The sequence below is a fragment of the Tiliqua scincoides genome, chromosome 4 (assembly GCF_035046505.1).
Source record: "Tiliqua scincoides isolate rTilSci1 chromosome 4, rTilSci1.hap2, whole genome shotgun sequence".
Lineage (NCBI taxonomy): Eukaryota > Metazoa > Chordata > Lepidosauria > Squamata > Scincidae > Tiliqua > Tiliqua scincoides.
The window spans coordinates 139,814,564-139,837,513 of record NC_089824.1 but is presented as its reverse complement, the minus strand read 5'-3'; the positions used below and the strand labels follow the sequence as shown (position 1 = coordinate 139,837,513).

The 22,950-nt window shown below is 43.1% G+C and overlaps 1 protein-coding gene across 1 annotated transcript in view; it reads left to right on the top strand.

The window, feature by feature from the left end:
* The first annotated feature begins 2,701 nt into the window (after window positions 1–2,701).
* The window catches only part of SPATA1 (spermatogenesis associated 1), a 32,041-nt gene continuing 11,792 nt past the window's right edge, over window positions 2,702–22,950 (top strand). The window contains 7 exon segments of the mRNA XM_066626359.1: window positions 2,702–2,752; window positions 8,671–8,777; window positions 14,964–15,081; window positions 19,008–19,061; window positions 19,152–19,388; window positions 19,390–19,489; window positions 21,699–21,965. Of these exon segments, the coding sequence (XP_066482456.1) occupies window positions 2,717–2,752; window positions 8,671–8,777; window positions 14,964–15,081; window positions 19,008–19,061; window positions 19,152–19,388; window positions 19,390–19,489; window positions 21,699–21,965 (919 nt within the window). The 5' untranslated portion in view covers window positions 2,702–2,716.

The following is a 22,950-nucleotide window of genomic DNA, read 5'->3' as shown; positions in this document are numbered from 1 at the left end:
GAGTTAAGGGTAATATGGGTAGTCAGTAAAATTCCTCCATGCAGGCTGACTGTTCGCAATCTGCCTCACGTAGTAAATAAATGAAGCTAGAAATGCAGCCAGGATGCACAAAAGGATAAACGTTGCAGTAGTCAACCTGGATGATGAAGGATCCGCACCCCTGCCATCTGCATGGTCCTTTGGTGGAGGCACCTGCTGTAAGTTGGGCACAGCCTGGCCTATAACTGGAGGGGCCACTCCCAGGGAAAAGGAAGACATTAAGTTCTTTTCCAGGGCAAGAGGCTAAAAAAGAGAGCATGTCTTGGAAAAAGAGGACGTCTGGTCACCCTGCATGCATAGGATTGGGCTCTAAACTCTGTTTTGATTATTTTCTCTCTCACAGAGTTATTAGAGCTCCAAAGATCAGGGTGACCAGATGTCATATGCGCAAGAGGACAAGGTACCCCAAAACGTAGGCCATTCAAGAAATATGCAGGACATGACAAAATTAAAAATTAAAAACACTTGTATATTGATTTTAATACTTGTATATTGATTAAACACTATATTATTTATTATTACATTTAAAACTATATTGCATATCATTTTTTACATATAACTTATTAATTATAAGAAGGCTACGTGCTGCCTACTCACAGGGAAAAGAAGAATATTTAAGTTCTTTTCCAGGACATGGGGCTACAGGGACATGTCCCTGGAAAAAGGTTGTCTGGTCACCCTGCCAGGGATTTAATTTCTGTTTCCTCAGCTTGGTTTGGCTCCATCTGTTTCATTGACAGTATGTAGAAGAAGGTGCTCAGTTTCCCATTTATATGCACTCCTTAGTCATTATTGGTAGTACCATTTTTTTCTTGCCTTGCTCCTATGCTTTTAACTGAAGCCTGACATGCAAAATATTAAGCTTTCTCATCACTCTGTATCCACTCCAGCAAAATTGTTGCTTAAATAATTAGGGGTTGAGTTGTTGTTAAAGGCACAAGAACAGTCCATTTGAAACAGTGGCAGCTCTGCCTCTTGTTATCATGGGGCAAGATCTTTTTTTTTTTTCCTTCTCAACCTCAAATTATGCTAGCTGCAACACTGATACAGTGTTCCAAATAAGTAGGGGGAGGCAGGGGACATGAAAAAGGAATATAAAATTGCAGGGTTAAGAAATTAGTAAGTGGTGCTGGTTATACTGTTGCAATAGTGCATATCCCCAGTTTAGTTTGTGCATTTATTTCTTTTTTAGAAAAAGAGCCCAACAATGAAGGCATAAGGGCAGGACAATCTTCAGGAAGAGGAACAGCATGCATTGTCCATCTGGACCAAAATATTTACAACCCTTAAAAAATTTACAACGTGTCTTTTGGCCGAAGTAGTCAAGGTAGAAGAAAGGTTTGTACATCTTTAATGCCATGTAGACTTTCACATGAGATAGAATGGGATTGGAAGGAAAACTTCAAAAGTTAACAAAACTACCAAGATCTATTGCCCACAGATACAGTATTGTTCCTGCTACACACTGTCTGTGATGGGAACCAGAATTGGGCACTTGGAGCACATGCCCTGAGCACCATGTGAATGCCATCTTGTATGATACTGGCACTTGGTCTGCTGTGCATGACTTCTTCCCCTTCTAAAAGGATTTTAATAATCACATGTATCAGGAAAATCATATGTACATTTGTACATGCAGCTTACTGGCTCACAAATTTAAGAACATAAGAACAGCCCCACTGGATCAGGCCATAGGCCCATCTAGTCCAGCTTCCTGTATCTCACAGCGGCCCACCAAATGCCCCAGGGAGCACACCAGATAACAAGAGACCTCATCCTGGTGCCCTCCCCTACATCTGGCATTCTGACTTAACCCATTCCTAAAATCAGGAGGTTGCGCATACACATCATGGCTTGTACCCCATAATGGATTTTTCCTCCAGAAACTTGTCCAATCCCCTTTTAAAGGCATCTAGGCTAGACGCCAGCACCACATCCTGTGGCAAGAAGTTCCAGCATTTGCATGCTGTTGGGCGTGTCCTGAGAGTTGGCTTCAGTCTCTCTCATGCAAAGACCCAGGATCTTAAAATAAAATATATTGACAATATGATTTACAAACCACCTGTTAGTATCATTGGAGCGTACTTAGATAGAATATGCTTACAGTTGGATATGATTCACTCTTGTCCAGTACTATATCCATTTAGATATAGATTCAATTTCAGTGAATGCCAGGTAAATAGAATATGGGAATATCTGCATTCACACACATGTACATGGGTTCTTGGCCAGTGCCTTATATCAGTTTAAACTGCACTATCCAAGTAATAGCAAAAAATTATATGGAGATTATCTCCATATAGGCATGTGAAGCAGCTTTTTGATTACTAAAACAAATCTCGGTTACATGGCCGTGATTATGCAATTCACTGGGTTACTTAGGTGATATTTGCTTGTATAAAGGAAGTGTTTACATCAAAGGGTGGATCAACTCTGTTAGCCAACATTTGGATCTTTCCAGTTTGTTTTCAGGTTGGCTAGAAACAGTCTTTTGCTGCTCTGTAAATGTATCTGTTCTAAATCCAATGTGAGTAGGATGTATGAACTGAATGGAATACAATCTCTGAGATACCTGTAAGGTTAATTCTCACTATGTTAAATAATCTTGGCTATAAAAGATATGATTAAAAAAAACCTATCCAGAGTTCATCGTGGGCCAGGACAGACATCAAGGAATATGTCATCCAGTCAGATCAGACCTGCCACATCAGAGGTGAGAAATCATTAATCTTAAAAAAGTGTATATAAGAGGTTTTAAATACAATGTACACTATTTTGCAACATTTTAATGTAGATTAATGAGGTAAGACTAACCCATCTAAAGCATTTTTATATCAAGAGACATCTCTCTACTTGCATATCTACATATCTTATAATCTCCAGTGGGGCTGGTTCTGAATAATAGCTAAAGACTGTTTGGAAATGTTACTATTTATTCATGTTACAGACAATGCTGACACTAGACAAGATTTTCCCTTTGTTGCTAACAGCAGCTTATCTCCACCAGGGACAGCAACAATGGAACATAAATTTGAACCTTGTTCTCTTGATTGTCACAGTTTGCACTTTAAGCATAGGGCTACAGTATTTTACTCTGAGGTTGTTCAGCTGATATAGTTGCAACAGCTGCTAGCTGTTCACATGAGTGGTTCCAGTGTTCCCATGACTAATAGAACTGAAATGCTATTAGCAACATAAGGCTTTTTTAATGTCACAAGCAAAGAAGGAGCATCAGACTATATAAAGATTGTGGTTTCTGAGAAGCAGTGGGAGTAACTCGTTTACTGCTGTCATGTCACTGATTCAATACTGGTAGTTTGATAACTGTATAAGCATGGAATTGGAGTGAGGGAGGGTTACTGTGTAGCTGTATTGTTTGTTCTGTTTTCCTAATTTTAGTCATTCCTCCAGTTCCATAGAAGTCAGCAGAGTGGTAAAAGTGATATGTAGATAATAAGTAGTTTCTGGTGTAAACAGCAGCAGTGCTATCATTACTACCTTTCCTCATATCCATTACATGTGGACTAGATATTGCACAATTGTCTCTAAATGATTGCTAAAATCTTGTGTGGTTTAAGAACACATTAATTGATCATCTAGAGTAGACCAGCAGTGCCCAAAGTTGTGACTGCTGTGGTCACAATGCGGTCCCCATCTGGACTACAACTTTCTATTCCACTCCTGCACGGCTTGTTGGCCTGGAAGACCTGGGCACCAGGATCATCTATTGCCTGATGTCCCAGAAGGCTGCACTACAGGACATCTGGGCAGACGTGACTGCCCGGAGCATCCTGGTACCTAGGTCTTTAGGGCAACAAGCCATGCGGGAGCAGTACCAAAAGGTCTGCTCACCACACCAGAAGGATTCTGCTGAACTTTGGATCTGGTTCTCAGGCCATGGTTCAGCCAGCCCTGATGTAGATCAGTAGTTCCCAAAGTGCTCCTTAGGAGAAGGGAAGCACTTAAGTCTTTGCGTGAGTGGGGGGGGGGGAATGGCAGCAACATGATCTCCAGATCACGCTGCTTCTGGGGAAAGGGGGGAGGGTTTCTGACTTACCTGAGACCAGCAGTGGCCTCCAGGGGGTGCAGGGAGCCCCACAGAGACCTCCACACAGCTCACCAAGCCTTGAAATGAATAAAAAAATGTGATTGGAAGCCACTTCTGATTTCCAATCACGAAACGTTCTAGCATGATGCAGTGGAGCGCTTTCTGCTTTCTGTGCTGGGGAGGCAGCCATGGAGCCTCCTCAAGGTAAGGGAACATTTGTTCCCTTCAGGGCTCCATTGCAACTGCATTGGTGCTGAAAGTTGGTTAGGGTTGGACTGTGAGAGGAAAAAGGCTTGCCTTGCTGCAGGGATTGTAGAACTAGTTACCTAAGACACAGCAACCTCCCAATTGAGAGCCAGGGTGGTATAGTGGTTTGGGAGGTGAACAGACCTCAAAGATCCACGTTCAAATCTCCCTCAGCCATGAAGTTTTCTTGGTGACCTTGGGCCAGTCACTTTGTCTCAGCTTCACCTACCTCACAGGGTTGTTGTGAGAACAGAAGGAAGGGAGCAGCTCTGTACACCGCACTGAGCTCTTTGGGGGAAGGGCAGTATAAAAATGTGAAAAATAAAATAAATAAAAATTCCAGGATGGGTCAAAAGGTAGAAAAGAATTTGATAAGTGGACCCCAAGAGGGGTAGGCAGGAGCCCCAGCCAGGTTCAGGGATGGAAGCAAGGCAAGGGAACTGAGATTTCTTTCCCTGGGAAGGTTTCTTGAAAGGCCGTACAGAGACTGTGCAGATGGAAGAGAGAAAGGCACAGGGAGGGGGGAAGGAAAGCTGAAAACAAAAAGAGTGGTCTGATCTTTCCTGGATGCTAGCTGGCACAGCAGTTCTTGGGTCATGGAGGGAGTGGAGGTGCTTGATGTAGTGCCAACAGCTTATATTCATTTGATGGAGGAAAAAGATTGCAGCAACAAGGGGTCTATGCCCAGATTTTTTATTTGGGGAAATTTCCCATAGAGTTAAATTGGGGCTATTGTGGGCAAAGCTAATCTCAGGCCATTCTTTTCTGCTTTGATTGCCCATCCCTGATGGCCACTGAGATGGTCATCTATTGTGTAGCATCCTGTGAACAGTGTGGTGGTAGTGGTGGTGGGGGAACACTTCTTGATGACTCAGAAGACCTGTGCCTTGATTCGCTTAAGGCTCTTGATTGAGTCTCTGATGAAGTTGGTGAAGAAAACTGGGGCTGATTTGTGGACTTTTGTGACCTCAGATGCTCTTGTTTACCTCAGTGCCAGGAAGCTCCCAGGATGTGGCATTGTTTGCAGATCTGAATAGGGTGATCAAGCATATTGTGGCTTGTCTTGGAATTTTCCAAGGCAAGTCTTCTCCCAAGCCAGCAGGAGGTTGCACCAACAAGTCACGTTTTGGTTTTTTACCCCAAGGCATGTGGGACTTGATGCTTCCCTTGCCATCAACCCATGCAAAACAAAACAACCCTTGCACAACAGGTCTCCCCATGAGAGTTGCCTGTGTCATGCTCTCTTAGCATGCTCACCCAGCACCATGTACGCAAGTATTTAAGTATAATAGGCAACACTCGTTCTTATCTTTAATGATCTGGCAGGAGAAGGAGCACCTTCTCCTATACAGGGGGCCCCCCATATCTGTGGATCTTGTAACTGTGGATTCAGTTATCTGTGGATCAGGTTCTGCCCTCCTCCCCATGCATTTCCCCTCCAGAGGCAAGGGGAGCTTGAGCTCTGCAGAGGCCAGGGACAGACTGAACTCTGAAGTAGAAAAAATGCAGCTTCCGGTTTCATGGAGAAACCAGAAGTGATGTCTTTAATGCCTTATATAAGGCATTAAAAAAGTTGCTTCCAGTTTTTCACTGAAACCAGAAGTTGCATTTTTTTCAATTACTCAGCTCAGTCTGAGCTCGGCAGAGACCAGGGATGGAGGTCCCCAGCTTCTGCTGAGCAGACTCCCCTATGGAAGGGGGCAGCTCCCCGGACTGCAGGAACGGGCGTTTGCCCATATCTATGGTTTCAACTAGGATACCATAGGATAGCAACTGTTACCCTGCACATGCCCAGTCTTGTCTGATCTCGGAAGCTAAGCAGGGTCAGGCCTGGTTAGTACTTGGATGGGAGACCGCTTGGGAATACTGGGTGCTGTAGGCTTATACCATAGTCTTTCGAGACTGAAGGTTGCCAACCAAAAGGTTTCAACTATCCGTGAGGGGTTCTGGAAGAGAACCCCCACGGATAAGGAGGAATGCTAGTATATGTTTCCTGACTTCCTTGCTAGCACTTGTCACCAAATATAGAAGAGTCTAGGGCAGCCCAGTCCTAACCTGCACTGGAACAGGCAGGCTGGCTGGTCTGCATTGTATCCAGTGAAGGACTTGATGTGGCTCCAGTGCAACTTGGAGTAAGGAGATTTATGCCCTAGCCACCTCAGATTTGTGCTATCTAACTTGCTGGCTCAAATCCGAACAGCCTGGTGTAAGGCTGGATGGCTCAGGAGGGGAATTAGGATCTAGCCTAAGTGCCGGAGGCTGGTTCCACCCCCTCCTGGGCCTGGTCCACCCACTGGTCAGCCCGCCACCTACCTACTTCCTCCCCAAAATGCCCCCCAAATGCCCTCCCCTGCGCCTTCCCAGGCTGGTGCAATTTCACCATTCCAGAGCAGTGCAGAGGCTGAATTTATCCTCTGCAGTCTGGCACACATCTTTGTGCTGGCCCCACCGACTCCCAAGTCGTTGCAGATATGCCTTATGGATGCGCTGGTCCAAAGAGTACTCTGGATTGTGCTCTAACTGTTTAGGCAAGAAGTTAAAATCTTTGTTTTGGCAAGATGTGATCTTTAATTCTCTTAAGATACTTTAGATTCTACATCTTATTGCTTGGGTTGTTGAAAAAACTGTATTTTATTACACTCTTGATCTTTTTATGAATGTACCACACTTTCATAAACGTTTACTGAAAAGTGGATTATCATTTCTTTAACTAAATAAGTATCTAGCAACATCTAGTAGACTAGTGTTTCTCAAACAGTGGGTCGGGACCCACTAGGTGAGTCACGAGCCAATTTCATATGGGTCCCCATTCATTTCAATATTTTATTTTTAATATATTAGACTTGATGCTACTATGGTATGTGACAGAATTTGGGGAAATGTCACAGATCTGTACTTTTAACAAGCTGCTATGAAGATGCTTTTAACAATAATAGCAGCCTAGGATTGTTAAAAATTTTCCTGCTTGATGATGTCTCTTCCGGTCATGACATCACTTCCTGTGGGTCCTGACAGATTCTCATTCTAAAAAGTGGGTCTTGTTGCGAAAGGAGTGAGAACCACTGTCCTAGACAGTTAGTTCTCTCTTCTTCCACCTGTCCTCATAGCTTCGTCTCCTCTTCTCTTTTTCTCCATTAGTATCCCCAAATTACACCTTCTTTTTTTCCACCTTGCATCAACCCTGCCCTGGGCATTTGACAACTCCTTTCTCACGTTAAGAGCATAAGAGGTATCTTCATATGCTTTGAAACTGAAACTAAGGACAATATGCTACTATGGTAGGGAGATCAAGGTATGTTGTGGCAGGCAGAAGCTGCATTCCATGACACTATCTTTTATTCCCATTGTAGTTGCATTTAGAAATTTTGCCACTCCCCTATTTTAATTGTATAGAAAATTTCAGCACTATGAACAATTGTTTTGATAGTCATCAGTCATTAATTTAGAATACACCTATGCAGTTGGGATAAATTGTAAAACTTGTTGTCAGGTTCAGCTGTTCATCATAATCACTCCAGCAGACCATGCATTAGCTTATACAGTACTGTGTAATCTAAAGCTCTGCAATAATAGTTTGGCCAGAGCACCACTGTTATATTCTTATATTTTATATCAGTAAACTTTAAACTTTATGTTGAAAGCATTTCTATTTCATGCAATTGCCCTATGATATGTTTAGATTCCGTTAAATAATGTTCCTTATTCAGGTTATATGAGTTTAAATGTTTTTGTTATAACTCAGTAGTATATGCCCCCTTTACTTATCCTAATGAACAAAGGTATTTTCTGTGTTGATATTAATAAGAGTTTTATTATTTGCTCCCTTGTAGTCAGTTCAGCAGGTATTAAGTCAACTGAATAAAAAAAGTATCTCACTGCAAGAGCAGTCAGCTTCCCTGAACTCACCCCATGCTATAATAATATTAAAGACCACTATATCTGTTACTATAGTATTTTAGAGTTTCTGTAATCTCAGCAAGAACAGCAAATGCAGTGTTTCAAAACCACCATTAGTTGACTCCACTCCCATAGAAGGTTGATTATTTTGTTGTTATTTTTGTTTTATGACAGCCCAATCCTAAAGTGTGTGGGCGTATGGTCTGCTCTGTATCCAGTGCAGGTTAGGTGGTGGCAGGAGGTCTCCTAGGGGTAAGGGGATATTTTTCCCCTTACCCCATGTCGAGCCCCAGCTTCTCAGATCTGCGCTTTACAGCAGGTTGTGACACTCTGAGCTGGCACAGGGATGGCTGCACCGGCTCATGGGGATGTTAGGATTGTGCTGTGAGAGTGCTAATTGCTTATAGTATTTCTAATTAGTTTTCTCTCAATGCATTTAGTTGTTAGAGCTTCATGTATTTTATGTCCCGGAAGAAGTGTGGAACTTCAAGTTGAATACAATTTCTGTGGATGTTTCTAGCAAATTCTTTTCAGCTGGATTTATAAGGTGAGTTATACTGAAATAATAACTAGTAAACCTGTCTTAGAACATTGTGTTGCAGTGACCTAAGTAGATGCTTAATTTTAATGCACATTTGCTTTGGCTATTCTCTCCTCATGTAAAACTTTCTAAGGACCAAACTACATGTTTGGCAGTCCCATGATTCTTCCTCACAACATTAAAAAAGAATATAGCTATGAAAGAATATTACAAGTGGAGGACTGGTTGAGAGGGGGGCCAAGAGGGTAGTAAATCATTCCCTTTCTTGTTTTTTGTGTGCTCTTTTTGCGTGCTCGAAATCAGTGCTAATCAAGAGATGGAGAATTTCCAGGAAACAATAGTATATTTAAGAATTGTACAGGAATTCCACCAATAATAATTTTCAGTCAATAACGTTGACTATATTAAATATTCTGTTTTCAGAAGCACATTTTATAATATTGATAACTATACATAGCGTGTACGTTTGGAGTTTGCAATCTAACTGCAAACTAAGCAACTGTATCACACCGGTCATTGAGGAAAAGAGGAGAGCTCTAGCAGCATACAAAGCCTGTCCCAGTGAGCGTAACCTGCAGGTCCTCCGAGCTGCTCGCAGCAAAGTCCAGCAGACTGCCAGGAGATGTGCTAACCATTACTGGTTCCAACTCTGTTCCCAGATACAGATAGCAGCTGACACGGGCAACATCAAGGGGATGTATGACGGTATCAAGCTGGCCCTAGGTCCAACACAGAAGAAAACTGCCTTTCTGAAGTCTGCCACAGGCGAGGTCATCCAGGACCGGGCGCAGCAGATGGAACGCTGGGTGCAGCACTACTCTGAGCTGTATTCCTGAGAAAATGCAGTAACCGAGGAAGCACTGAACAACATCAAGTGCCTGCCTGTGTTGGAGGAGCTTGACAGTGAACCAACCCTAGCAGAACTTCACTCTCTGGCCCTGGACTCTCTTGCCTCTGGTAAGGCACCTGGAATAGACAGCATCCCTGCTGAAGTCCTAAAGTGCTGCAAAAAGATCATCGCCACTGAGCTGCATGAAATCCTCTGCCTCTGCTGGAGAGAAGGTGTAGTACCACAGGACATGAGGGATGCAAACAACATCACGCTGTACATGAACAAAGGCGACAGGGGTGACTGCAATAACTACTGCGGCATCTGTCTCCTTAGCTCTGTAGGAAAGCTGTTTGTCCAAGTTGCACTGAAGAGACTCCAGGTACTTGCAGAGAGCATCTATCCAGAATTGCAGTGCTGATTCCGAGCCAACAGGTCCACCACCGATATGGTATTCTCCCTTAGACAGCTGCAGGAGAAATGCAGAGAACGACGACAGCCACTCTTTATAGCCTTCATAGATCTCATGAAGGCTTTCGACCTGGTTAGCAGGGATGGCCTCTTCAAGATTCTCCCCAAGATCGGATGTCCACCCAGGCTCCTCAGCATCATCAGGTCTTTCCACAAGGACATGAAGGGCACTGTAGTCTTTGATGGCTCCACATCAGACCCTTTTGACATCCAAAGTGGAGTGAAGCAGGGCTGTGTTCTTTCACCGACCTTGTTTGGTATTTTCTTCACTGTCCTTTGGAACTGCAACAGAAGGCATCTATCTCCAGACCAGATCAGATGGAAAGCTCTTCAACCTCTCCAGACTGAGAGCAAAGTCCAAATTCCAGCTTAATTGTCTGCATGACTTCCTCTTTGCTGACGATGCAGCTGTCACTACCCACTCTGCCAAAGAACTCCAGCGGCTCATGAACTGTTTTAGCAAGGCCTGCCAAGACTTTGGACTGACAATCAGCCTGAAGAAAACACAGGTCATGGTTCAGGATGTGGACTTGCCTCCCTGCATTACAATCTCTGTGCACGAACTGGAGGTTGTCCATGACTTTGTGTACCTTGGCTCAACGATCTCCGACACTCTTTCTCTTGATACCAAGCTAAACAGATGCATTGGCAAAGCAGATACCGCGTTTTCCAGACTTGCAAAGAGAGTCTGGTCCAACAAGAAGCTGGAGGAACATACCAAGATCCAAGTCTACAGAGCTTGCATCTTGAGTACACTTCTGTACTGCAGCGAGTCATGGACTCTTCGCTCACAACAGGAGAGGAAACTGAACGCTTTCCACATGCGCTGCCTCCAACGCATCCTTGGTATCACCTGGCAGGACAAAGTTCCAAACAACACAGTCCTGGAACGAGCTAGAAACCCCACCGTGTAGACACTGCTGAAACAGAGACGCCTGTGTTAGCTTGGTCATGTCATGAGAATGGGCGATGGTCGGATCCCAAAGGATCTCCTCTATGGAGAACTTGTGCAGGGAAAGCGCCCTACGGGTAGACCACAGTTGCGCTACAAGGATATCTGCAAGAGGGATCTGAAAGCCTTAGGAATGAACCTCAACAGATGGGAAACCTTGGCCTCTGAGTGTTCTGCTTGGAGGCAGGCTGTGCAGCATGGCCTTTCCCAGTTTGAAGAGACACTTGGCCAACAGACTGAGGCTAAGAGGCAAAGAAGGAAGGCCCATAGCCAGGGAGACAGACCAGGGATGCACTACACTTGCTCCCAGCGTGGAAGGGATTGTCACTCCCAAATCGACCTTTTCAACCACAGTAGATGCTGTGCCAGAACCACCATTCAGAGCACGATACCATAGTCTTTCGAGACTGAAAGTTGCCAACAACAGTGTGTACGTACCTACATACAAACTTACTGTTATATGTGCACCTGGGCACTGAGGATTGTACCTCATAGACTGGACCACATATAGATTTGAGAGATTACATAGCATGTTTTGCATGAGATGCACAAGCACATGCTCATCCCTTTCTTTTGGCAGTTACAATTTTTTTATTTCTCTACATTTTTATACCTCCATTCCTCCCAGAAGCTCAGGGTGGTATACATAGTTCCTTCTCTTCTTTCGTCCTCTCAACAATCCTGTGAGGTAGGTTAGGCAGAGAGATATTGACTTGCCCAAAGTCACCCAGGAAGCTTCATGACAGGGTGGGGATTTGACCCTGGGTTTTCCAGATCTAAGAGTTCAATCCTAACTGGCTCTAGTGCTGGCACTGCATGTTGCAAACGTGCCATAAGGCACGGTCATGGCACCCAGGAAGGAAGAGCCTCTGGCGCTGGGCCTCAGCACCAGCACAGGTGGATAGCCGACCTGTGCTCTTCCAGCATCAGTTAGCAGTAAGATTTCTTGAGGCAGGAAGAGGTGGGGACTGGGCGGAACAGGGCAGAGGGAGTGTAGAATTGAGCCTGGGAGTGGGGTGGAGATGGCGGCAGCTGTGCTGCAGAATCCTAACCTCCCTCCAGGCCCAGGCAGCCCAACACTCAAAAGCAGGCACAGATCCGAGGAGACCCACTGGTACTGCAGCTGCATTACCTGGGATAAGGGAACAAATGCTCCCTTACCCCGAGGACATTTCCAGTGCTAGCCTGGTGCCCATAGGATCCAGAGGTAGCCATTTTGGTGCCACTGGATCACTGGGTGCCACTAGGTTTAAGATCGGGCTGTAAGTCTTCCAGTTACAGGTGAAAAGTTGAATAAAAAGCATCATACGGACCTTCACGCATTTGTCATTTGAAATTCCATCTGAACCCCCTGATCTGAGAATGTAAGCAATAATAATATACATTTTAAGAAATCATTAATAAAGAGGAAAAAAAGAAAGGAGAAAGAAAGAAACAGGAGAATCATAAAATGTCCTGTTATGTGTAGTTTGTTCCTAAGGGACTGTACAGACAATATAATGTTCATGTAATAATTGTGGAGGAATGGAATATCACCAAGGGTGCAATCCAGAAGTACCCATGGGCAGGCGCAAGTCCCTTGCGCCGGCCCAGGAGGGTGTTAAATGTGCCATAAAGCACGTTTGCATCTCCTCGGGAGTAAGCTGCATAGGTACATGAAGGTGCACTGGCACACAGAGGCTGAATCTAGCTTCTGTGGCAGCTTACTCTGTGAACCTTGCTTCATTCCAGCTGGGCTCTGGGGTGGGAGGGAGGGAGGTGTTCCTGGGTAGGGGGAGGGCGGGTGGTGGGCAGTGGGCAGCCCTGGGAGTGAGCGGGTGGGGAGCAGGAGGTGGGGCTGGGATCTGGCAGTTATGCCAGATCTCAACTCCTGTTCCCAGGGAGATTGAAGTGGCTTCAAGCCACTCTGCTCTCCTCAGACTTGTGCCACCTCAGGAGGTGGCGCAAGTCCGAGGAGACCCATAGGGGCCAGCATGCTTTACCCAGAGGCAAGGGGTAAAGTTTCCTCTTGCCTCTGGCTGAGCCACTTTGGGCCCCTATCCTGTGTTGGATACAGCGCAAGCCTCTTGACTTACCTGTTCCACTGCAGGGTAGGATTGCGCCCCAACTGTCATGGCTTCTTCCAAAAATTCTAGGAACTGTAGTTTGCTGAAGTGCTGGATATTTTCTGCGAGAAAACCCTAACCTTCCTGTAGTCCAGTATTTCCCAAACTGTGGGTCAGAAGCCACCAGTGGGTTGTGAGTCGATTTTTAAAACATTGAAAAAAAATCCTTGCAAGCACCCTTGTTCAGTTTGCAAAAGAAATAGTTGATATGAGGTAATCTTCACATCCCCAAATCAAAATGTCACATCTTCCAATATTCTCTAGTAATTGGTGTGCCATAGATCATGTGTGAACCCAGTTTTAGCCTTTTGTCCAGGCTGGAAGTCCCTCACTGCACATCTTGCATCTTGTTCAGCCTTCTGAGTACCTTGGAATGATTGTAAAGATTTGGGGGAACAGTCCTTGAACTTCATTTCTTGGAAGAGCCTAGCAAACGTCTGCACACAAATACTAGATGTAAGGTCTCATGCAGTCTCAGGAGTGCAGGACCCTGATCATTAATAATTAAATAATTTATTGTTATAAATAATTATAAATAATATTTTCATTATTAACAATAAATAATAAATAAAATACTGTCCCTTTATGCATCTCATTTTTATCTAGTGCATTGTGATAGATTGTCAGTCACATAACTGCAATCCCCAGGTTGCTCTGAGAGTAGGGAATGACTATTAAACCATTTTAGTATTGTGTAGGTATGTGCAATGGTACAATATTTTTTGTTTGTTTTGGTCTTGCATAGGATGTTAGTCATCACTATATTTGGCAGATTTCCAGTTCTCTGTTTTAAGTGACTATACATGGCATGCCTGTTTAGGCGATATGTAGGATGCAGTGAATATGCCTAGCTCCACCACAATTTTCACTTAGACAGCAAAATATAGCCAGCCAAAAAGAGCTATACATTATGCGTAGTTTTAGATTTTTTTTCTTCTTTTTGTCTTCTCAATGAAAAGTGAATATATAGATGGGGCCTTGGTATCTTTGAGGGATCAATTCTTGGACACCGGGCAGATACCAAAAACTGCAGATAACAAAATCTGCTGTTTTGGCCCCTGTTCACCTCCAGAACGCTTTCTGAAGGCCACAGAGGCACATGCACCTGCTGCCTCTGTGGGCACAAACCACCTCTTCCTTAAAAGGCATAAAATTGGAAAGTAGCGAGGGAAATCCAAAGTAACAATTTTTTTTGTCCATTAGGGCCATTCTGAAGCCCCAGAGGCCACGGGCGGATGCGCATGGCCTGTGCGGGCTTCAGAAAGCCCTCCTTAGGCAACCAAAGTTTAACTCCAGGCACCTTCGAAGAGTACAGGTTGGACCAAGTCTAACTCAGTGCAGTTCAAGGGGACTTGAGCATAAAGATATAAAATCTGTAGATAAATAGGCCCTACCTGTATTACCTACTATTCTACTTAGTAGGTATAATACTGTTATGGCAATGTGATACAACATTATGGTGTTTCATTGTGATCTTGCATGCTGCTAAAACTGCCATTGGAATGTACAAGAATTTTGATTCAGCTCTGTTAATCTGAGCATGGTTGCATTCCCCTCATATCCATATATAAGGGCCCAGTCTTATCCAACCTTTCAGTGCTGATGCAGCCATGTCAGCAGGACACATACTGCATTCAGTGGTATGCGGACAGTCACAGAGGCCTCCTTAATGTAAGAGAATGCTTGTTCCCTTACCTCAGAGCTGCATTGTGACTGCATCGGCCCTGAAAGTTGGATAAGATCGTTCCCTAAGCTGACTTTCTACATGTACCTCCTAAACCAAATACAGTATGCCTACTATCATGTTAATGCAGTCATGTAATCTGGCATTCCAGGGTCCCACCTCATATGACACTGAGAACATTGAGACAGCAACTTGAAGAGTACCTAGGTGAAGATGCAGTTATGGATAAGTATATTTTTCTGAAATGCATAGGGAAGAAACTTGCAGTGGTAAGTTCTCTTTGTGTTTCCTACTGATTTTCATAAGTGAGTTGCCAAAAATAACTTTCAAATATTCAATAACTCATATTATTCAATAACAATTAATATTTCAAATATAACAATAACTTTCAAATATTCTCAAAAAAATTTCTTTTCTTTTTTTCTGAATTGTAGACCCTACTTTTCATGCTTATTACAAGTTATATTTTAAACTATTGGGTACAGTTAAGAAGCAGCTTGAGATGTAGCACAGTGAGCTAATGTTTAGGGGAATAACTATATTACAGTACATAAATGGGATCTATCATGCTTAATTTGGATCATGGTCTACATTTCTAGAATTTTGTCAAGTTTTAAAACAATTTGTCCTGGCTTTGTTTTAAATAGAAAGCTTAAGGAGGTTCTTGCTCCAGCTTACATTGACCAGAATGGTTCTTTCTTTACAAATGTTTCCCTTTCACTTTTTTCACTGTTATGGTCCTAGTAGCCCTTATGACTTAGCCATCAGAACTGCTAGGACTGCAGCAGTTAGTGGGAGTCAATGCCATGCTATATCAATTTGTTCTGTGCCCATGAGGAAGGTAATGCTGCCAAAATGCAATTGTTTTGATCAGAAAGAAAAAAAAAGTCATCTGCACCCTTTGGAGTTTGTTGTTCTGTTTTTTTCTTTTGCTGATGTGCATATCAGCCCCTCCATCTTTTCCTTGTTTCCTAACCAGGACTAGAAAGAGAAGTTGCAGTGAGGAAAAGTGAGTGATTTCTTCAAGGATCTGCTGCACTCCTTTCAAACAAATTCCATGTGGGCGATGCCCACACATTTAAGAAGTTTGCATCGCTGTTGATACACTGCTTGCAAGGTCTTTGCTATTTGGTTGTCACAGTCCCCATGACAACCAGTTCAGCTCCCACAGCCATCCCTTTCTTCCTCTTATCCAACTGTATTTGTCCTTACTGCAAACATGTCACTTCTCCCTTCCTGCATTATCCTCTGTCCATTATTCATATCCATTTTTCAGCTAGATTTGTTGGATGAAAAGCACTGTAGTCTTAATTACTCTGCCACCGATGTGCAGTTGCTTTCTTGTAATAATTTTTAAAACGACACAGAAGTTAGTTGCACAGACATTTTTATTACCACACTAGTCTCCTGCAGACAGTAGCTCCCTGTAAACCATGGTGTGAATGTGCACTCCCTTTCTCTCCCTCCTCCTGATACAAAATCCCCTTCCCTTCCCTTTGTTAGCTTTAAACACAATTTAGCATTATATCTGCTCTGACATTTACTATGGCTAATGCTAATGAAATTCCATCTTAAACAAGATTTGCATATTTCTAAACTCTGATTAATGTTGGAACTCTAGTTACCATTAACTATGGTTAGCGTTGATGCAGGAGTAATAGTAAATCATGGCTAAAGTTAACCAAATCATAAAAGAGAAAATTCATGGCAGAGAGGTGAAAAGGAATGATGGTGGTAGAATGAATGATGCAAAGACTTTCCCAGTTTGCAAGCCATGGTTTACAGGGAGCTCATGTTACATCTGTATTATGCCAATATGAAAATATAGTTAGTCTTTTTGTGAATTAAAAACAGTGTTATACAAAACGTATGCAAACACTTTTCATTTTACTTTACTGAGAACACTGAAATTGATTTATGGGGTTTTAGAGGTCCTAGTTATTCTATGTATTTATATCTCTATGATCAAACACTTTCCTGAGTTTTCCAATTCTGATTTTGCACAACAATGCTTAACCTTTTCCAAAAGATGCTTCATTTTCATAAAGAGGGGTATTTGAATTCTGCAAAAACATGTTCCTTTTTGTTTAGGGAAATCAACAACCTTATTGTGTGGCTATTGAAATAAGCAACATATTTTTCTTTTTCTGCTTTACTTAAAGATAAAAATGGCAACTGCTGTCAAAAAATTGGTAGCAGTTGCATCTTTTGTATTGTTATGTATGTACTATACTCCCTGAGAAATAAGTAGTTCAGAGGTAGCACTTCTTGAAACTGAACTCAAGAGACTTTGTGTATGTATGACCTCTAGCTGGATCAGGGTGAATTTGGTCAACTTGGGTTTGTTACTTGAACCATCAGCAATGCTCTCTCTGTTTTGTTTTGTGCAGTTAAATGGTCTCACTTGATTGCATCACTGTCAAGGGTTCTTTTTATTTTTCGTTTGAATTAGTTTTCTTATCTGAGGCTGGCGGAACATCACTTCTGCAAGAGTTATTGCATTTCTCCTGGTGGAACGGATTGGGCTATGAGGGTGTTATTTTGACAGGTTTTATTAGATCCAATTTTTTAATAGAAAAATCAAATGGTATACAAAGTTTAATAAATCAATCATAGATTAAGAATGAAGGCCTGCGCGCTAGATCAGGCTCAGTTGTCCCGCCCCCCAAGGCCAGCCAGCCAATCAGCTGGCAGCAAAGCCCTGCTGCCGGCTGATAGGGGGGTTTAGCCTGGCAATCAGCGCTAGCGTGCCCATGCGGGCACGCTAGCTGCCTTTCTATTAAAAGGCAACACTTTTTAAATCTGCTGTTGCAGTTAGTCAAATTGTAGTATTTTAAGCAATTTCTGCCCAACGTTGCATATATGCAACAAGGATCATATGTGTATATCTGTGGGCGGGGCAGAAATGGGTTAATGTTATTATTTTTATATTGGGTGGTATTCTAAGCTAATGGTCCAATCCTTTGGTCTTTTGCAACAGCAGAACAAGCATTCTGCTGTGTTCCACTGTCACAAAAGGCCCTGCACTAGCAGGAACATGCTGCTGTCATGCATGATTGCAGAAAGGGCCAGCTGCATAGCACGCATGCCAGATTCAGCTGGAACAGGCTTCAGTTCAGGTGCTTGTAAGTTTTCAGTGGGGTTGGGCCATGGGTGGGGTAGGGGAATAACAGCGAGTTTGGCAGCCCAATCCAGGCCAGCTGACCTGCCCAGTATCCTACATGGGGTTGGGGCTGGTTGTGGCTCAGCCCAGGCCAGGGGAATTGATTCCCCTTATCCCGGGTAATGTGGCCAATTGGGCTACTTAGATCTGTGCCACCTAAAGAGGTGGCACAGATCCAAGCAGCCTGGCGCTGTGCTGGGTCATCCAGGAGTGGGGTTAGGAATCACCCATGTCCTGGGCCCAAGATACCCCCAGTCCTGCTGCCCGTCCTTCCCCTCACCCCAGAACATTTAATATTTTATCCAATATTGTTTTGATAGACCCCATAGGTTTATTTTTTTGAGGAAGGTGGGATGTAAAGTTATAAAATAAAATTGTTGCAGTGACTTTGGGAAGCAAACTGGATTTTAGGCCAGATTGCTTGATATAGATGCAAGAGGCAGCGAAAAGTCAGAGAGGCAAAAATGAAGAGACAGCAGGCAGGTTGAAGGTTGAGAGTGCAGAGAGAGAGGCTTGTTGTTCCAGCCTCTTGGTCTGTCTTTTATTGAGTTTTGAAACAATACAGCGCAAGCTGAGGTTACTTTCAGTTACTTGATAACGCATTCCAAGGCTTATGAGCTATGAACAAGGGGTGCTTCTTTCAAAGTGCTATATCAGCTATTTTCACACTTTGGCTCTGAGAACAAAACTCCCCTCCGGTGTGCCATGGGGGGGGGGGCAGGCTTGCCTGCTTTGCTATATTACCAAAGCCAAAGTGTGCCTCTGCATAAAACCCCACAAAAATAATAAAAGCAGTGGTAGATACCTAAAAGTTTTTGTAAGGAAAAAGGTCTTGACTCTCCAGAAGTATAGCACAGAGTTGTATTCTGTGTGTGTTTTTGTATCCCCCAAAGCTTGAATATGTTATTTTTAAAAAAATACTTTTTATATTCACTTTACTAAGATAGCATGATGATATACAGTTTAAACATTATAGTGCAATCCCATTTCAGTTTCTTTTTGATAATGTCACTTCTGTTTTTATATTACAAGGTAAAAGCAAAGCAAGAGACTGAACTGAAGCTAAAATCATTTGCTCCACCATATGTATGTATACCATTACATCAGTTTTAAGAGAAAACTTAAAGTTACTAATTTCTTGTTGTTTCTTTCAAAGTAATGTCTGTATGTTTTCAGGCATTTCATCCAGAACTATATTTGTTACCTGGAGTAGAAAGTACTTATTCATCTTCATTGTCAACTCCAGAGAGACACCACAGTAAGACAGAATATGTGCTAGCCTACTCATCTAAGCAGAGTCCACATAGTTTAGCTGCTCCAACTAATGAATCTGGTCAAAATCCAGGAGTTTGGGGAAGTTCTTTGAAAAATCATCTCAGTCAGACTCAGGAGAAAGGTAAGTTGAATGAAATGAAATTGAAATGGAGAGGAATATGTTTTGCATAACAATCAGAGCCTTGAGCAAGAAAAAACTGAAGAGACTCAAGAAGAATATAGTTCACAAAGAAGGAAAGGTGAACTGTCTATAATATTACTGACAAGTTTTCCAGTAGCTGTCATACACTGGGTGATTGGCCTCATTTGTGGAGTCATAAATCAAGTTTAGCTCAACTCACTAGGAATAATAGGCTTATCTTTTGTCTCCAATGTTTTGGATGATTTCCAAAAATTCTCTTCTAATTAAGGAAGATCAGGCAGTTTATATTTTATTTGAAATCACGAGGAGTTCATATTACGAAAGGGGGAAAAACATGTTCATCATCATCATCATCTCCTTAGATGTTGGTTGCAGCTAGTCATGTCATAAGTGCGCAAATCTTTCCTTCTAGCCCTTTCATGAAAGGAAGAAAACAAGGCTACCACCTTGTGACCGCTAATGTGACCTTTGTTTCACTGTTCATGTTGATGATGCCAGCAGGGTTCCCCACCTTCTAATCTGACTTTTGCACTTTTTCACTTTAACAGTTTGTGAAAGCTGTATTGGTCACATTGTTGTCTCCTTTTTATTCAATCTTGCATCTCTGGACAGGATCCTTTCAGCATCAAAGTAGCTGGGAGAGGTAGGAGTTCTGACCCATGTTCTCAAAAAGGATAAAGAAAGTCTCACATATTTCTTGCTGTGGTGGAATGCATAAAGATAAAGGAGACTAGCCACAGTTAGGAGTTGATCATCCCAATCCTATGTAATTCTGCGCGCAGGTATGCATTGGTGCCAGTGTGGCTTCCACTGTATCCCGCAGGGGAGTTTCAGCATGTTGAGTCCTCCTCAGTCCATCTGTTCCCTTGCAATGGGGTAAGTCACAGCAGCCGCCATGGGTCAATCTGGACCTATAACTGGCACAAGTCTTTGTTGACCCGTGAAGGTGATTGAGTCTGGAAAGAGGGTTAGGTTTTGGTTGTCTGCAGCTGAACCTGCCATCTTCCCAGGCCTGATCTGCCCCATCTCCTTCCCATTCTGCCCACCCTGCCTCCTTTCCAGCTCCTGCCTGATCTTATCTGCAGCAGTGAGCATCCACTGTCTGTTGCCATGCAGACCGGATTGCTTGCCTTTGTGGCGACGACCAGACCATGCGTACTGGCTCAGTCACATTTATGTCATCTGTAAAGTGCTTGTTCCACTGGTGTAAAGAACCCTTAGGATAGGACCATGTGACTATGGATCATACTTTTCAGAAAGTGTCTCTGCATTTGGCTGGACCTTGATATCCGGTATCAAGATATGATATTTGGCTGGACTTTGTGGCGATATCCTGGGCATGTAATATAAAGCAACCTGGGAAGTGAGATCTATAGATAGCATCTCCAACAAGCTTTCAGACTTTTTCAGGTCCTATAGAAACAGTGTTTAGAAAACCAGAATCTCCCTTAGATAATATTACCATGAAGTTTTCCAGTAGCTGTCGTATGCTGGATAATTGGCCACATCAGTGTAGCCATAAATTGCAGGTGAGTTGACTGCTCTAGTTAAATTAGTTGCGAACATTACAGTAATGAAAGAAACTGTCATTTTAAGGAACTATGAAAGGTATACATTTTTGCACAAAAATTGGAAGTGCACTCTGATCACTGATTTTGAGCAATTTTGAGCATTGGGGAAGCCTGCGGAGGGGGCTGTGAGCCTCCCAAACCCTCCTGAAGGCCAGCACAACCCCTCAGATAAGGAAGAAACCCTGTTGCTCCTGGCAGTGTTGCAATCGCTGCAGCGCTGTTGGGCATTCATTTCTGGGCCACTCCCCTTGAGGGGAATGGTCCACTTACGATCCACCACTGGTGACCCACCAGTTTGAGAACCTCTGATCTATGGCAATGTGTTTTTAAATTTTGCCTAAATATCTCAAAATTGAATTATTTCTTAGGGTCAAATCCTATCCAATTTTCCAGTGCCAGTGCAGCTGTGCCAATGGGGAGTGCACTGCATCCTGTGGTGGGCGGGCAGTCACAGAGGCCTCCTCAAGGTATGGGACATTTGTTCCCTTACCTCAGGGCTGCATTGTGGCTGCACTGGTGCTGGAAAGTTGGATAGGATTGGGCCCTCAATTTTTATCTGGAATGTGGCAGATAAAAGATTAATTTTGTATTTAATAAAAGTTCCACCTGATACCAAAATCCATAAATTATATGGTTATACATGGTTATTCATCATAATCTATGGGATGCTAACATGTTCAAAATATGTAAGCCTATATATCTATATATATGATTGTGCACATTTTTTGTTTGCAGGAGAAAACAGCTGTGACACAGAACAAAGGGAATCCGTTACCTCTTCCTATATACTGCAAGATATAAGTTCTGCAAAACAGAGCTTTGTAAAAAATTCAACATCAGTGAAAATTCCTCAGAGAAAGTCTTTTAGCCAAGCTCAGGAAAGGCATAATAATACCAGGTGTGAGAAATACAAAGAGACTGTTGTATTTCCACATGTGAATCAGATCAGTGCACAAGAGGAAATCGAGATTCAAGTAAATCACATCTCACACAAGGCAGAAGGTACGCTTTATTCACTTCCTATTAAAAGTGCATTGTTGCATTTAATAATAATAATAATAATAATAATAATAATAATAATAATAATAATAATAATACAGGTATTTCTATACCGCCTTTCTTGGTCCTCAGATTTCTCCTCGGACTTTATTCAAGGCGGTTTACATAGGCAGGCCAATTTAAATCCCCGTAGTGATTTTTACAATTTGAAAGGTTCTATCTTTCAAGAAACCACAACATTCAGATGTTTCTTTCTTGATCTGGTCGCACATTCTGGCCTCCATCCTCCATCTGCATTTGTAGTTGAAATTAGTGTTGTACAAAAATATACCTTTAACTGGTTCAGGGTGCAATCTTGACCTGCATGCGGGCCAATGCAAGTCCCTTGTGCTGGCCCAGGAGTGTTGCAAAAGTGCCGTAAAGCACTTTTGCACCACTGTGAGGGGAGATAGGCCAACGCACCAATGTGTGCTGGCCTCCCTGTGCCAATGCAGGCCCTGGGGAAATGGTGAGTTGTGTCACCCAAGCTAGGTTGATGCAGGGGTCAGGGGGCATGAGGAGGGCAGGGAGGAGGCAAGAGGGAAGCATTTTGGTGCTGGGGGAGGGTGGGCGGGCGGTCAGGAAGCCGAAGGCGGGTCCAGGATCTGGCAGTTATACCCCTGTTCCCAGGTGGCCTGGAGCATTCCTCATCAGGTGGCACAGATCTGGGTAGACCCATTGGGGCTGCAGTGACTCTCCCTGGGGTAAGGGGAAAAGTTTTTCCTTGCCTTGGAACAAGCCACAAACTGCCTGAAACTTGTGCTGAATGCACTGCAGGCCCACTTCTGGTGCAAGTTCAGATTGCGCCCTCAGTTTACACCTGTCAGAAAAAAATTGTCATTCCTAAGACCCAGTGATAGATCATCAAAACCTAATGCTGTTTTTTTGGGTATAAGGAAACAGCATAAATATATTGACTTGCACCAGAACATTTGATTTAGTTTGTATT